This window comes from Pongo abelii, chromosome 10 (genome assembly GCF_028885655.2).
Source record: "Pongo abelii isolate AG06213 chromosome 10, NHGRI_mPonAbe1-v2.0_pri, whole genome shotgun sequence".
Classification (NCBI taxonomy): domain Eukaryota; kingdom Metazoa; phylum Chordata; class Mammalia; order Primates; family Hominidae; genus Pongo; species Pongo abelii.
In genome coordinates, this window is record NC_071995.2 from 46,805,482 (window position 1) to 46,821,787 (window position 16,306).

The 16,306-nt window shown below is 54.0% G+C and overlaps 1 protein-coding gene across 6 annotated transcripts in view; it reads right to left on the minus strand.

Annotated features, from left to right (window-relative positions):
• KMT2D (lysine methyltransferase 2D) overlaps positions 1–16,306 on the minus strand; it is a 41,291-nt gene that overhangs the window by 22,782 nt on the left and 2,203 nt on the right. For 2 of the 6 annotated variants that reach the window (XM_024256441.3, XM_054527205.2), the window contains exons 2-31: positions 13,647–13,732; positions 13,271–13,397; positions 12,894–13,117; positions 12,673–12,782; positions 12,344–12,506; positions 11,844–12,009; positions 11,575–11,689; positions 11,283–11,440; positions 10,934–11,079; positions 9,256–10,794; positions 8,052–9,160; positions 7,475–7,588; positions 7,029–7,139; positions 6,333–6,437; positions 4,993–5,174; positions 4,644–4,808; positions 4,449–4,558; positions 4,304–4,351; positions 3,127–3,348; positions 2,784–2,903; positions 2,581–2,685; positions 2,249–2,379; positions 2,016–2,163; positions 1,744–1,809; positions 1,457–1,567; positions 1,098–1,235; positions 918–1,002; positions 445–686; positions 273–346; positions 9–59 (exon numbers count right to left, since the gene is read on the minus strand). In XM_024256441.3, coding sequence (XP_024112209.2) covers positions 9–59; positions 273–346; positions 445–686; positions 918–1,002; positions 1,098–1,235; positions 1,457–1,567; positions 1,744–1,809; positions 2,016–2,163; positions 2,249–2,379; positions 2,581–2,685; positions 2,784–2,903; positions 3,127–3,348; positions 4,304–4,351; positions 4,449–4,558; positions 4,644–4,808; positions 4,993–5,174; positions 6,333–6,437; positions 7,029–7,139; positions 7,475–7,588; positions 8,052–9,160; positions 9,256–10,794; positions 10,934–11,079; positions 11,283–11,440; positions 11,575–11,689; positions 11,844–12,009; positions 12,344–12,506; positions 12,673–12,782; positions 12,894–13,117; positions 13,271–13,397; positions 13,647–13,695 — 6,234 coding nt within the window. In that variant the 5' untranslated portion in view covers positions 13,696–13,732. Of the gene's footprint in view, positions 1–8; positions 60–272; positions 347–444; positions 687–917; positions 1,003–1,097; positions 1,236–1,456; positions 1,568–1,743; positions 1,810–2,015; positions 2,164–2,248; positions 2,380–2,571; positions 2,686–2,783; positions 2,904–3,126; positions 3,349–4,303; positions 4,352–4,448; positions 4,559–4,643; positions 4,809–4,992; positions 5,175–6,332; positions 6,438–7,028; positions 7,140–7,474; positions 7,589–8,051; positions 9,161–9,255; positions 10,795–10,933; positions 11,080–11,282; positions 11,441–11,574; positions 11,690–11,843; positions 12,010–12,343; positions 12,507–12,672; positions 12,783–12,893; positions 13,118–13,270; positions 13,398–13,646; positions 13,733–16,306 lie in introns of all 6 variants that reach the window. The other 4 variants (XM_054527207.2, XM_054527203.2, XM_054527204.2 and 1 more) reach the window with 3 other exon arrangements.

The following is a 16,306-nucleotide window of genomic DNA, read 5'->3' on the forward strand; positions in this document are numbered from 1 at the left end:
CCACTCACCTTCTGCACCTTGTTGATGCGGTGAGCTGCCCGGTTATCTTTGGCCTTTTGCTGAGGGATATGGGACACAGCCTTAGGGCCTAGTGCTCGGTCTCATGCCCCGCCCCCATACTGTACAGTGTTTTCACACTCCCTACCCAGAAGCGGATCCCTTCTGGCCCAGCTGCTTTAGGAGTGGGGAGCGGAAAGAACTGAGGTAAATTACCCAAAGATCCCTCCCTCCCTCTCAGTTCTCATGCTAATCTATGCTCCTTTCTGTCTCACCAGGTAGGGGGCTTTGTCAGCTGCTGGAACCTTTCTCCAGAGCTTCATGATTTGTTTGCAACGGCTTGACCAGTCTGGAGGGCAGAGGGAGTGAGTCAGAGAAGACTTGGCAGGCGACTCCTCCACCTGCCATGTTACCAGGCTGTCTCCCTTGCCCTCATCCCACAGGTACCTGGGTAATCTTGCTTGAGATTAGGAAAATTAATGTTGGCATAGAGCACAGGTGAGATGGTGGACAGCTGGCCCAACTCCTCATCCTTCTCCCAGCGCTGAAGACTCCGCTGGTTATAGGAGAGTCCGTCGCCCTCACCCTCCGTGGTGGGGGTTGTGGGGGTGGAGGGCGTGGTGCCACCTGAGCCTGTCCAGGGGCTGTCGGGCTCACCGGGTTCCGGGCTAAAGAAGCCCCCGCGCTCCCTGGAGCGCAGGGGCAGAGAGTCACAGGGCGCAGGGATGCCAAGTCCCACCCCAGACAAACTGCCCAGAGCCCCAGGCCACTGCCCTGCCCCAAAAGAGGAGGGTCACTAAACAAGGGAATGGGGCCGAGCAGGGGAAGTGCTGCAGGAGTCCGAGGGAGGCGAGGCATGAACTCAGATGGAGGAAAAGGACAATGGGGACTGCCCACGAAGGTTATGCAGAGACACCAACCTAGAATCCAGGAACGGGGACTGGCAGAGGCCTGGGTAGGAGTCCATTGGGCTGCTGGAGGGCAGATTGCCCAAAGGGAGTCCACCTACAAGACGGACAGGATCAGAGAAAAGAGCAACTGGCCCATCCTGGAGGCAAGTTTGGTTATGTCAGTCTTCAGACCACTCCCACCTGTATTACCTTGAAGAAAGGGCCTCTGCAGTGGTGTACGGCTGCCTTCTAGGCCAGGGGTTCCACAACCCAGATGCTGTTCTCGTTCAGAGCCCAGAACATCCTTGAAGAGCTGCTGCAGGTCCTTGGATTCCATCTTGGGCAGTTCTGTGGGGGAATGAAGGACACTGTTGAGGAAGACTGGGAAGTTCAGGTGATACCACAGGTCTACAAATGATCATGGCCAGGAACGGTGTCCAGGACTCCCCACCAGAGAAGCCGTACAGATCACAGTCCCAAAGATAGGACCTCCTCCTTCTCCCATAGAAAACCCTTATACACAAAGAGGTGCGGGTAGGGGGCTTTGTCAGCTGCTTTGTCAGCCTCACCTTCTGTGGAAATCCTGTCTAAGTCAGAGCTAAGCATCCCTTCACCTGGGGTGCCTGGCTTCTCAGGGTCACTGGGCACTGGGGATGCCTTCACGCCCCCATCCTCAGGTCCTGTAAATGCCAGGAGAAACCCATGGGTCAAGGCCAGTATGGGTCATGGCCACTCTGAACCACAGAGGGCCATGGGACAGTTTCCAGCCTCCAACCCTGACAATGCTCAGGGGCACAGCAGAGGGATAGAGGCAAGCAAGGCCAAGACAGGACACAGTCCCCCCGGCAGCCCTCACCTGGTGTATCAGCTTTGCCCTCGAGGCCACGGGATTCTTCATCTGCAATATCTGGACCATCATCTCCTATGAGCAAGAGTCCCCACTCCAATCAGAGATGTCCTACATCTGATGCCCAGAACAGGTCTCTAATCCCACAGCCCTACAGGCCAGGACCCTTGACCCCACCCTTGACTCCTGGAGGCCAGTCCATTTCCCATCAAATAACTTGCCAGCTCCTAAGCCAGAAGAGAGTTGGATTCTCTCAGACCACTCACTCCCACATAACTAACCTTTCTGCGATGTGGGGAGTTCCTTCCTTTCTGAGCTTCCATCTCCCTTGGCTTTTGGGGTCCCTAGTCCAAAGCTTGGCCGGCCCACCCCAACTGCAAAAAGGGCCTTACGACTCAGGTCCAGCAGCTCCTTCCCAAAGAAGGCTTCCTGTGGAGCAGTCAAGGAGAAACAGGTTTCTTCATGCCCTGCAGGGCACAGACACCTCCCTCACTGCTTGGAGCCTGAGACCCACCTGCAGGTAAGCAGGGAACATGTCCTCCAGTTTGCTCTTCTTGCGCCCTCGCCGCTGTTGCTTCTTCTTCTCATCCCCTTCAGCTAAGCTCTGCTCCACGGCGCCCTCTGCAGGCAGGTCAGCAGGTATCACTGTGGACAGAATGGAAGTGTCAGACTCGGGTTGAGAGCATGCTGCTCCCAACTTGCAGGGTGGCACTTTGTGCCTACTCTCTTCCACAACACCAGCTGGGTCTACCACCCTCTTGGCCCTTTCAATGAGTCCACCCCCTGGGTCTCTCTAGCATTCCCCCACCTTCTCCCAGGCCCCACTGGTGCCCTCACCCGTCTCACCCTCGTCGGGCTGCCCATCCCCACTCAACACCTCCGCCTGTGCAGCAGGCCCCTTTTTCGTGCGTGTGTGGGATTTCCGCTGTCGCACCATGAAACCACCAATGCCTATGAGGAGGCAGAGTTGCGGATGAGAAGCCGCTGGGGGACCTATTGAGCTGCCCCACACCACCCCACCACCCCACGACCCCATCCCAGGACCTCACCAGGCCGATACGGTTTACGCTTGCGTTTTTTGCTTTCCTCGGTCTCCTCTTTGCCAGGCTCCACATCAGGGCTGACGGGGCCCTCCAGTTTAATTTCGCACTCCATGTGCTCCACACCACCTGCGTATGGTGACAGAAGAGATGGAGGCAGATCAGAACTATAGGCCCTTTTAATCTTGTCATCCTGCCACTGAGAGAGCTGAATACCTTGCCTCAGAGCCACTTAGACAAGAGAGCAGTGCTTAAGGGTAACTGTGAGTGGCAATGTAGCCCCCACCCAACATCCCACTCCCAGAGTCACGCTCCCCCTACTCTGCCGCTCCCTAAGATTCCCCAAGCTAACCTTCACCCTTGAGCAGCTCATCGGTGTCCAGGTCCCCATCCTTCTTGTCATCAGGGCCAAGAGCATCTGAGGGCTCAGAACCCTCCAATCCTGCCTCGCCTGGGAGGCCAAGCCGTCCTCGCCGTTGGCGCCGCTTGTGCAGTGGTGACATGGTCAGGTTACGCAGCAAGGCCATGCCAGTTTCTGTCAGCCACACACCTTCGAAGCGAAAGTACTGGGGCTCTGCATAAGAGGAAAAAGTGTGTGATCCCTGGATGGAAGCCCCAGGGAAACCAGAACTGCAAGTTTCAACCTATGTCCTTAGCTGAGACAAAGGCAGTGACAAAAGTCCAGCTTAGGGTCTAAATGCTGAGAACAGGCCACCAAGGGGCACTGGCTGAGGCCCGAGTTCTCTGTCAGTGACGCAGGGAGATTCAGAGAGGAACTGTAACTCAGAAACCTGCCTTTGCTCATGATTAACCCTAGGTTCACTAAATAGATTCTCTTGCTGTCTGGGGCCATGAGGGCCCCTACTTGCTGAATGCCAGCACAGTGTCCTAGATGCCAGCAGCAGTGCCATATCACGATGGAGATGTCCCTGGCCCCTTTCACTTAGGAAAAAGAGTTATGTTCTCAGCCGGGCGCACTGCTCACGCTTGTAATCCCAGCACTTTGGGAGGCCGGGGCTGGCAGATCATGAGGTCAGGAGATCGAGACCATCCTGGCTAACACGGTGAAACCCCGTCTCTACTAAAAAATACAAAAAATTAGCTGGGCATGGTGGCGGGCACCTGTAGTCCCAGCTACTCAGGAGGCTGAGGCATGAGAATGGCGTGAACCCGGGAGGCGAAGCTTGCAGTGTGCCGAGCTTGTGCCACTGCACTCCAGCCTGGGCAATAGAGCAAGACTCCATCTCAAAAAAAAAAAAAAAAAAAAAAAAGAGTTCTGAAGATGAAATCCTGGCAGTGAAGAGACCATGGTGCCTGATGAAAGGAACACTGCCCGGGAAGCTGGAGACCTTGGTTCTAGGCATAACTTTGCCACTAACTTACTAGGTGACCTTGGGCAGGCCACTTAACTTCTCTGGGTCTGAGTTTCCTCCTCTTAAAATAAGGAGATGAAGCTAGGGGGTTAGAGCTAGACTAGATGATGTCTGACGTCTGGTCTCGCTTTGGCATTCAAAATTTCTGTGACTCACCTGGCTCTTTCACCTTCATGGGCACCAGCTCTGGAGGTGCAATAGGCGCTATGGAGAGAAGGACAAATGGAGGTGGCTGAGGTCCTGTCCCAAAGCAAGGTAACCCTGCCCTGACTCCTCCCCCTACCCAGCAGCTGGTACTCACCCACAGGCTTTACCACGTAGGGCTGGCAGGAGACACAGTCAAAGCCTTCATCGGCTGCCTGCTCCACATCGTCCTCTGTGAAGAGGCTCTCACAGCCAGCATGCATCCACCTGGAGAACAGAGACTGGAGGAAATAAGCTCAGGCAATGCGAGGCTGGCAACAGGGCCAAAGTGAGGAGAAAGGGATGTTCTCACCGTTCACAGTGGCGGCACTGGATTAGTAGGTCCTCTTCTACATAAGGAGCATGACAGATAGGGCAGGTCACCAGGCTGGCACAGGGCCCACAGTGTGTGTAACTATTCTGCCATTCACAGTGGAAGCCAGGGGAAGCAGCCCCACACTGCATACACGACACACACCTGGTAGGAGCAGGAAAACACAGCCTTAGCACCCAATCTACCCAAAGTACCCAGAAGTCCCCTCACCGGAAACCCAAGCCACCAGCCTGGCCTCCTAAACCCAGCCTCTGTCACATACTCAACATCATATCCACTTTAACATCTCAAGGCCCCAGGGCTCCACTGAAGATCCCAGTCTCCTTACCACTTGCACTTCCAGCCGCCCTTGGGGACGGTGAGCAGTGGGGGGTCCAGGCAGTATGTGTGGTAGCTAATATCACAGTCATCACAGAGCAGCAGGCGTGAGGGGTCGGAGGCCTGGCCACACACCTCACACACAATACACTCCACACAACGCCAGCCCTTGAGCAGCATCACCTTGGTGATCTGGGGCAGAAGATGGGAACTTCTCAGGGTGTGAGGTGGAAAAGAGGTAGAACTTCTTTTTTTTTTTTTGGAGACGGAGTTTTGCTCTTGTTCCCCAGGCTGGAGTGCAATGGCGTGATCTCGGCTCACTGCAACCTCCACCTCCCAGGTACAAGTGATTCTCTTGTCTCAGCCTCCCAAGTAGCTGGGATTACAGGCACCTGCCACCACGCCCGGCTAATTTTTTTATATTTAGTAGAGACAGAGTTTCACCATGTTAGTCAGGCTGGTCACCAACTCCTGACCTTAGGTGATCCACCCGCCTCAGCCTCCCGAAGTGAAGTGCTGGGATTACAGGTGTGTGCCACCGTGCCCAGCCTAGGAGGTGGAACTTCTAAGGGCAAGGCTGGAGGAACCCCAATGCAGAGACTAGGCCTCCATTTGAGCACACGGAGACTTAGGCAGAGCACCCTTGTCCCCAAAACAGTGACTCTAAACTTAGGCTCCCAATGATCTCTGCTGATCAGAGAAGAGCTACACTAGCCACTGCCTCATTGTGAATGGAACAGCAATCTTTCCACTAGCCAAGCCCCTAAAAAGAGACTGTGGGCCGAATTAGGTCCCCCAGTTTTTCTTTTCTTTTTTTTTTGAGACGGATCTCACTCTGTTGCCCAGGCTGGAATGGAGTGCAGTGGCATGATCTCGGCTCACTGCAACCTCCGCCTCCTGGGTTCAAGCAATTCTCCTGCCTCGGCCTCCCGAGTCGCTGAGATTACAGGCACACGCTACCACACTCAGCTAATTTTTGTATTTTTAGTAGAGACAGGGTTTCACCATGTTGGCCACGATGGTCCTGAACTCCTAATCTCAGGTGATCCACCCGCCTAGGCCTCCCAAAGTACTGGGATTACAGGTGGGAGCCACCATACCCAGCCATGTTATTTTTTACGATGGACTGAATTATACCAGCAAGTCAGGGCCTACCACAAAGAAACTATCAAGTCCACCGCGAGTTCCAAAGTACTTTTCCCCAAGAAAAGGTTGATAACCACTGGTGACTAATGAACAACAACCATGACCGATGGCCGCTTTAAGAGGTGGTATGGCCAGGACAAGGAACTAGGGTAAGAAATAACTGACACTATTCCCCAGCCTACACCTCTTGGGCCCTGAACTCACCTTGCTGTTGACACAGTAAGGGTGATAGCACTGAGAGCACTGCGAACAGGCAAGGAGGTGGCCCTCTGCCCCCCGGCCAAAGCTGCCACATACCACACACATGTCCTGGGGAAACACAAAGAAACCCAAATGTCCAACTAGATCTCCCCATCCCACTCAGATCCAGCCTACTATGAGGCTACAACACTGATTTGCGACCAGAGTCAGGAACCCCATCCCACAGCGTTAGGACGCTGTAAGCTACCAAGGGACCCTGCTCCTTCCTAGGATGCCTCCCTCACCTAATCAGGTCACTTGAATTTATAAAGCCTGACATGGGTAAAGTTAAGAAGAAATTAAAGGAAGATAAGATGGGGTAAAGACTGGTCAGGTGAGAATCACATATGTGACAAAATTCTATCAGCTTCAAGATTATTCAAGTGAGGACACATGTAAGTTCCCTAAGCTATAAACTTCAGTAAGGCAAAGACTTTTTCACTGCTATTTCTCTAGCTCCTAGCTTAGTGCCAAGCTCAGAAGAGATACTCAAGAGAAATTTGATGGATGGACAAACCAATGAATAACATGATTAGAACTCATGGTCTGTTTTCTCATTAGCTGGGTATCCCCAAAAGTAGGTCCAGTTTTCCCCATCTATCCTCTCACCAAATACACACATACACAATGTTCAGTGTGCCAGGTCTCACTGTATGGTACCTGCATTAGGACAAATTTGTCTGTGTTGGAGAAGAGAACCACGGTATTCTGCATGGTGTCGTCATCTTCTTCCTCCTCCTCCTTACTGGGAGAGCTATCAATGTCAGCAACCTGATGGGCAGAGAGTTGTGGAAAGTGAGGCAGATAAATCTGCCCCCACCAAGCTACTTTCCTCTTTGGTGTTGGGGGAAGAAAGTGTGAACCCTTGGCTAAGATGAAGGCCAAAAGCCAGGAATAACAGACAGAAGACCCCAGCTCCCAAACTGAGCCTCAGCCTGATAGCAGAGATTTCAGAAAAACCTGGGGGCCAAGTAGACAGGAATTCAGACATAGCCAGACAGGCCCTAGACGAGCAGGCAGGTAGGCAAGCATGCAAGGGACTGGCAGGACTCAGAGGGTGCTAAAGCATGGTTGAGGGATGGGAGGAATAGGAGGCATCTCCTTACTACCAGAGTCTCAATGGAAGAAGCAGTTGACTTTAGCCGGGCCCGTCCTCTACCACGTCCTCCATGGGCTCCTCCACGAGGCCGGCGTCTTCCTGGGAAACTGCTGCTGCGACCCTGAGTGAAAGAAGGGGACAATGACAGGAGCATGTCAAGCGCTAGTGTGTTGGGTTTACACACTTAAACAGAAGAAGTGACAAATGGACAGAGTAAGACAGGTAATAAGCCCAGGAGTCCCACTCAGGGCAGGGGAAAAGGCCAAACTCCCAGATACAAACAAGCGCATAGCTCTAGCCCAAACCCATTCTTCCCCTCCCAAGAGTGGCTGACATGGGCAAGGAGAAAAAACAATGGCTTGAAAGAACCAAGTTTCTGGTCCCAATTCTATTACTGAGTAACCATGAATCTGGGCAAGTTACTTGTCCCTTCTATGTATTAGTATTTTCTCCTTAATAACTGGAATAAAGGATTTCCAAGTCTAGGATTCACAAAGAAAGGTGGGAAAGTATCAGTGACACAGGACTGTACCTCTGACAGTGGGCTAACTCTAATCACATCCCACAGCTAGATAGCCCCTCACCTGTTTGATGCGGGAACGGGCTGGGGAGCTGCGCCGCCGCCCCTTCTCCCCCTCAGCTTTGCCTCCGCTGATAGCTGTCCCAGCATCGCACAATAGTGAGTCATCAGTCTCTGGCAGTGAGTCGGTACAGAGCCGTAGGGAGCCCTCATCTCGGGCTGGACTAACATCCGTAGAGACCCCCAGCTCCATGGACAGGGAGCCACCCCCCTCCGGGTCTGGAGAGCCCAGGAGGGGCTCTGAGCCAGGAAAACTGGCACTGGCATCGCCCTGGCTCAGATTAGAGATCTCGTTAACGATGTCGGATTTGATGAGAGTGGGTGGTGTGGGGGCCACCGGTGCACGTGGCTCTTCCTGTTCTTCACATGGTGAGCCCTGCCCTGCTGTCTGCTTGCATTCAGGGTAGACCTCCATAGGGGTCACGGGGGCCAGCTCCTCGGGGTCCAGGAGCACAGGGGAGCCTTTAAGTTCACTAGCCAAACTGCCAGGGGTCTGTCCAGCCTCTGGCTGTGAACCCGGAGCATCAATCCCATCCAGAGGGGCTGTGTCTTCCCCTAGGCCAGAGAAGTCATCCAGGGCCGGGGCAGGGCTGGGGGCGGGGCAGGAAAGGTCCCCCATTGGGGAAGGGAGAGGACTGGTGGCACTGGGTTCCAAGGCTGGGCATTCGGGTTCTGAAACTTTCTCAGTCTCCATCTCGTGCAGCTCAGCCTCATCTGAGACCCCCACTACCTTCCCTATGGGACTTAACGGGGAGGGAACGGACAGCGGTAGGGCAGGAGGGGAGCACTGGGAAGGAGGGGAGTTTTGGGAAGCCAGGGAATGCTGAAGGAGTGGCGAACACTGAGGAGGAAGGGGCTCCATCAGGATGGGAGAAGCCGGCCCCATTGGGGAGCCTGGAGATGGGGGAAGGATCATAGGCGGGACAGGCTCAGGGTCAGTGCAGTTAGCTTCTGGTGGAGGGCTGATGGGTGTCTCCAGGATGGGGGCAGCCAAGGGTGACTCAGGGTCACTGTCCCCTTTGGCACCAAAGGGGTACTCTAACTCCCCCAAAGGAGACAGGGCCGGTGGGGCCGCAGCTGTGATAATGGGTGACAGCGGAGGAGGAAGGGGATCTGGAAGGAAAGAGAAAAAAGAGGGGCTCTTAGATTAGATGTGCCATGAAGAGTTACAGCTGTTCCAGAGTAAGAGGGTACTAACATCCCCTTACCTGGTGGCATCAGCTGAGGCGACAAGGATGGCTCCCCAGATGGGGACAAGGGCAGCTCCTCAGGCAGAGGGGACAGAGGTGGTTCCCCAGGCTCAGACAGGGCTGGCTCTCCAAGCAAGAGAGATAAGGATGGTTCCCCAGGGGGAGGGAACAAGGGCAGCTCCTCAGGTGCAGGGCATTGGCCTGGCTCCTCAGGGGGCTCTTCAGGCCGAGGGGACAGGGGTGGCTCCTCAAGCTGAGGGGACAGATGCGATTCCTCAGGCCGGGGGGACAAGCATGGTTCCTCAGACTGGGGGGACAGGCGTGATTCCTCAGGCTGGGGGGACAAGCATGGCTCCTCAGGCACAGGAGACAGGTGCGGCTCCTCAGTCTGGGGGGACAGGTGCAATTCCTCAGGCTGAGGGGACAGATGTGGTCCCTCAGCCCGTGGGGACAAGTGTTGCTCCTCAGGCACAGGGCACAGGCATGGCTCCTCAGCCTGGGTGGACAGGTGTGGCTCCTCAGCCTGCGGAGATAGGTGCTGTTCCTCAGGCCGGGGGGACAGGTGCGGCTCCTCAGGCCGGGGTGACAGGTGCAGCTCCTCGGACGGGGGGCAGAGTTGCGGCTCCTCAGGTAGTGGCGACAGGGGTGACTCCTCCAGCGGCAGGGACATGAGCGAGTCCTCCGGTGGTGGGGAAGCAGGTGAGTCCTCAGGTGGTGGGGATGTGGGGGAGTCCTCAGGTGGTGGGGAGAGGCGTGAAGCCTCAGGTGGAGGGGACGTAGGAGACTCCTCAGGCGGTGGGGACAAGGGAGATTCCTCAGGCGGTGGAGACAGGCGTGACACCACAGGCAGGGGGGATAGGCGCGATACCTCAGGTGGGGGGGACATAGGTGATTCTTCAGGTGGTGGGGACATAGGCGAGTCCTCAGGTGGTGGGGACAGGCGTGATGCCTCAGGTGGTGGGGAGAGGGGAGACTCCTCAGGTGGAGGGGACAGAGGAGACTCTTCAAATGGTGGGAACAGACGAGATGCCTCCGGTGGTGGAGACATGGGTGACTCTTCAGGTGGAGGGGACATGGGTGACTCCTCAGGCGGTGGAGACAGGCGAGATGCTTCAGGTGGCGGGGAAGTGGGCAATTCCTCAGGTGGCGGGGACAAAGGAGATTCCTCAAATGGGGGGGACAGGGGCGATGCTTCAGGTGGTGGGGATAGAGGCGTCTCAAGTGCAGGAGATGGGGGTGACTCTTCCGGTGGAGAGAAGGGCGACTCCTCCAGTGGAGAAAAAGGTGATGATTCAGGTTGGGGAGACAGAGGAGACTCCTCAGGCGGCGGAGAGAGGGGCGATTCCTCCGGCGGCCGGGACAGGTGCAATGCCTCAGGAAGTGGGGATGCGGGCGATTCCTCAGGTGGTGGGGACAGGCGTGATGCCTCAGGTGGTGGGGATGTGGGTGACTCCTCAGGTGGTGGGGACAGGGGTGACTCCTCAGGTGGGGGCAGCAGTGGCATCTCCTCGTTTAGGGGGGCCTCCAACTGGGGCTCAAGTTGGACCCCTGCTCTCCCTGCAGACACAACAACATGATGCTCCTATCTAGCTCAGATCTACTCCACAGAAAGTGTGGGGTCTGGGGCAATGCACAAACTGTCTCTTGACACAGAATAAAAGGGGATGAATTTCAGGGACCCTCAAACCCTACTCACCTAGTGGTTTGGCTTCACATTGCAGGGGCCCTGGTTCCTTGGGTTGCATAGAGGTCACGTGCCCACCCTTTGGCTGCCCTTGGCATGCAACGTACAGAGCATCGGGCTCGTCAGTGGGGGTATCGCCAGGCTCTGGGGGTGAAAATCTGCAGAGGATACAGGGGAGCAGGCTGTGGCTCTCACCAACTAACAAATCCTAGAGAGCACACTGGGGCGAGGCACGAATGCTGTGGATGGCACTGCCCACCTTAGGGCTCTCCTCTCAAAGTCCGCTCGATTTAACAAAGCCCTTGCCAATCTCAGTCCTTCCAACCTGCCAGCCCAATCCCAGTCAGTCCACACCACTTACCTGCTACACACAGGGGTATGCTGCTCAGCAACGGAGCTGATAGGCTGACCTCCCTGGGCTTTGTGACAGCGGTGACAGAGAGAGTAGTTCTCAAACCACTCCGAGTTGGGATTCAGTTCTGCTGAGCCCACCCCACAGGCCCGGCACACCCGGCACGCCTAAGGGAAGGGAGTGGGCAAAACAGGCATTGGTCAGACAGCAAAGACTAACCGAAAGTACACAACTTGCCAAGACAGAGAATGCTGTAGGAGGCACAGTTAGGGACAACAGGGCAGAATCAGGGTACACTCACCTTGCACTTCCAAGAGTGAGCAGGCAGTTCCTCCATGGGTGGTTTTAGGCAGAAAGTATGGTATCCTTTGTCACACGTCTCACAAACCAACATCTTAGAGTCATTCCCAGGTTTCCTGCAGGTGCACAGGGAACATTACAGTGTCCTCTCTGCCCTTGTTTCCTTTCTTTTTTGTTGTTTTCATGTTAACAGGCCTTCTCCGACTGCCCTCATTTTCAACCCTAACCTGTGTTCTGCCTAAGACTTCCCTCCGGCCCTTCCATTCCTACCTGCAGGCTTGGCACACTTTGCATTCAGGGCACTGCCAGCCAGCACGTTTGCGGGCAGTCAGAGCAGTGTCCAGGCAGGCCCCGTGATAGTGATGCCCACAGCTGGTACAGAAGAACAGGTCACACAACTCCCCTGGCCCCTCACACACTGCACAGCGAGCCTCCTCTGCAGGGGGTAGAGACACCACAGGTCAGCTATGGATTCCTTGTAAGCCTCAGCACATTGCTGTACACAAAATAGGTACTCCATGGGCACAGAATGAACAAACAACAAAGTTACTGAGTGCCTGCCCAACGTCTGCCAGCTACTGTTCTAGGCACTGGAGACAATGATAAATGAGACAGGCAAAACCCTGGTGCTCACAAAGTTCACACCTATTTTAGTGGGGCAGACCAACAGTAAATAATTCTATACTTCGATCAGTGCTCTGTAGAGTACAAAAATCCAAGGCACACTTGGTCTCTCATTTGCCCTATGACCAAAGATCAGGACTTCTCACCCAGATGTGCAGCCCCCTCACTGTGCTCTGGGCATAGCAGCTGCAGTGTTTTCATGGATAGGAAGGAACCGCTGGCAGTCGCGCAGGGGAAGTGGTAAAGCCGTGGACATCCAGGTGAGCGGCAAGGGATGGAGGCACCGAGCCTGGTGCAGTGGGAGCAGCGCTGCCAGGGTGAAGAAAGAGCCTCAGTGTCAGCCAGCTCTCCCCAGACAAACAGTTTAGGCACTAGCTCTGCCCCAGTATACCCATGGTCCTTCTCATTCCAACCTGACTCTCAGAAGCCCACCAGCCCTGCCCTTCACCTATGCAATCCCCTGGCCCAGCCCCACCTGTGAGATCCCTGAGAAGATGGCCTTGTCCACACCACATAGTTCTGGGCCCTCCTGCCCCCATACGCCTGCCGACCATGCAGCACACCAATGGTGAGCCCAGCAGGACCCTTTACAGGTGGGAAGAGGTAAACAGAAAGGAAAGAATTAACAAAAAGAGGATCGCTGGCTCAGGACTACCCAGCCCTTATCCCATTTCCTGCCCCATTCTCCTCACTCACCTCCAGGTTCTCCTAGGTGGGCAGGTGTAAGGCCCTCAGGGAAACCAATCTGTGATAGGTCCTCACTGGGCAGCACTGCCTCATTGGGCCCTGGGCTCCCCCCAGGGGACACCACTGGACACCGGGGCCAATCAAATGGCAACTCAAAGCGCCGTAGCTCCCGCTGCCCATGTAGACTGGGCTCCCCGCAGTTACAGAGAGCACAACGCCGCACTGGACCCCCACTGTGGACACACAAGCATCAGTACCACGCCAGGCCCCCAGCAACCCCATGATGTGGCATGCCCACGCTTCCCCAACACTCATTTTCCTAAATTCTCTTCCTTGAAAGCCCTAGACTCTCAAATCAAATCCTCGTGTGCCCTCAAACAAGCTACCTGCAGTCCTGAGGAGACTCCTGAAGCCTGGGACTCCCAGAACTAAGGACAGAGACCTCTCCCACATGTGGGTTGGGCAGATCTGACTCAGTGACACTTGGGTCCTCAGAAGCTGCAGGTCCATCAGCTGAATAAACAAACAAACAGCATGTGTCAGCCATCATCCCTATTTAACACAAAGTCCACTCACCAGACGCATGAGATTATCCAAAACCTGAGTGGATCAGAGTGATGATATTTCAACTGTTGTCTCAAAGAACAAAGTTGTTCCATTACTTATCTGCTACATAGACTTAGCTCATGTCCTTGTGCCAGGACCAGAAATGTAAGGTTGCCCATGAAATCTAAAAGCAAACAAACAATTTGTCCTACTCACCTGCCGGTTCTGAATCTTTATCCTCACCAGCCAGCTTCTGGCTGTCCATCCCTCTCTCCGACTGGGCAGGGCCCTCTCGGGGAGACCTGTTGGTGCCAAGAAAGAGATCTATATGCCTACTAAGTCTTCCCAAGAAGCACTTTTCCCAGAATCCTGGGAAGAAGGCATCCAGACCCTCCAGACATCAGAGCAAAGCCATATTACAAACTCCTATACTGACAAGAATGTCATTCTCCCTAAGTGACTGCAGGGTCACTTCCTCCCCAGATAAATACATACCCTCTTCTCACACTCTGGAGAGATTCTCAGGGGATCCATTTGACTTTCCCACTTCCAGCCTCCTCTGTAAGAGTTCCTGGGGCCATAGCATCCAACTAGAAGCATATCCGTTTATATCTAATACTGCTCTTTGGCTCGCCCCTGGGTTTTTGGCTTTTGGTGAGCCCTATTCCCACATCTTTCCCTCAAGTCTCAAGTAAGCTCCCATTCTAGAGGCCAGTCTGTGCCAACCCAGCGGTAGTCATGACCCAGGAAGCCTGAGTCCAGCAAAAATCCCTCTCCCAGAGGCAGAGTCTGAGGCACTGCAAGAGATGTAACACACTACTGGAACTACAACCTAGCTATGGATGGATCTCCCCCACTGCCACTTGTTTCTACGAGGACATTACCATTACAAAAGAAGAAACTCCCTAATTTCCACCCACTTCCAACCCAAATCCAGCTCAGACCAACCCCTGGCCCATGCCCTAACTGAGCTCAGGGTCTCACCCAGCCTGAAGGTCTCAGGTCATTGCCCTTAGCAACACCAACTGCCCTTCCTCTTCAGATACCCCTAGTAGTTAACAGAAGTGGACCTTGAGAGTTACTGAGCATGTGTAGCCAGGCCTGAGGCTAAGCATGCTGGGAGTTGTAGTCTCAGGAAGCATAGAGCCACTCAGAGGAGCTCTAAACAGGGCAGGACATAGCACAGCACAGCGGAGTAGCTTCCTTCCTCTTCCCTCAAGCAGGGTTTCCACACACATACATGGGGGTGGGGAATAACGGTCCCTTGTCCCTTCTTCTAAGAAATGTGTGCCTGTATCAGAGCCAAATGAAACACACTAAAGTTATACCTAAAAAAGTTGAGACTTACACCTTTGGGCATTATTTTCCTAGATCTCAGAGGGAATTAAGCACAGTGGGAAAAAACAAGAACAATAATTACAGACACGAAGAATAGGAAAGGGATCCTATAGAAGGAGGGAGAAAGTGGTAAGTGTTAGCAGCTCGTAGTGGGAAGTGTAGACCCTTTCTCTTAATCAGAGAAGGTATACAGTCTTCCTAGAGAAAGTGGTGGTGAGGTGGGGGAAATCCCTAAAACAGAACTCTAAACAATAAAGTTTGAGAAATTCATCTCTTGCCTTTTCCACTCTTCTTGACTAACAGAGTGACCACACCACCCTTAGCAAGGACAGCCCGTCCTCCCAAACTGGAAGGCAAATACCCCAGTCAGCCACTTATGGTTGAATGACTGGGACAAATGAGACAGGGGGAACCCTCAAAGGTGCCCCAAATCAGTAAATCAATTCCCTAAGAACTACAATATCACTCCTCCTGCCCTGAACTCACCCTTTATTTCCAGATACTGGCTATGCCCCTCTGGAGACATGTCACAGGAAAGAAAATTCCTTTTTCCCCTAACACTCTCAGAACTCACTGGATAAAGTAAAGCATCACCTGATACACATCATCTCCATTCCCAAGCCATCTCTCTTTCCCAAACCTGCCACACAACCACACTTGAAAGGAAAGCAGGGTGGGTCATCTGGCCGGCTCATACAAAAGCCGCTCCAGAACTTCAAGGAGTCCTTAGAAGCTACCATGGGAAGTGGGAGGTGGAGGTGAGGGCAGCAGCCAGTCAGTCATTCAAGGCCTGGCCACACCCAGAAGGTCCAAGGGGCCCTTAAAGTTTTCTAATTCTTTGCATCTTACTATATCTTACCACTACATACCCCTAAAGATCCTCTACCCGCTCTGGTCTCAAAGTTGAGGCTAAAAGAGTCACAAACATCAAGAAGTAAAAGGCAACAATGATAATACAGTGGGTAGGAGGAGGGCTGCCTCACACAAGGCCAGAGGGGCAAATTCCTCAGCCCTCCCCCAAGCTCAGCCCTCTCAGGCTGGTAAGGCTGGTACTGCTCAAGAAGGTACAGAAACCACCTTCATCTGGCCTTGAGACAGTACTAACATCCTCCAAAGCCAGAGCCCATTCATGGGGCCATGGAAGATGAGAGATTAAGAAGCAAAGAGAAGAATGTCATACAACTTGCACCAAAAATAATCTAGGGGGCACCTCCAAAACGCCTGAGCCCTCAGTCCCTATTTCCCCATCCCTGCAGTCCAGCACAGGGATCCCAATGCTGATTCCCAGTTAATAGGCCCCTGAACATATCTAAACAAAGACCCCAGGTTCCCTAGTCCCATCATTCACAGCCAGTAAACCGACACACATACACACCAAGGATTTTTTCCCTGGATCTAAACCGGGGTAGTGTCTCACCAGGCTTCCTCCACAGAACTAGAGATCCCAGACAGTAGGTACAGATCTAGGGAGTAAAATTGTGCTGGCACCCCTCAGTCCTATACCTAAGAGGTCCAAAACAGCAAAGAAAAGGACAGGG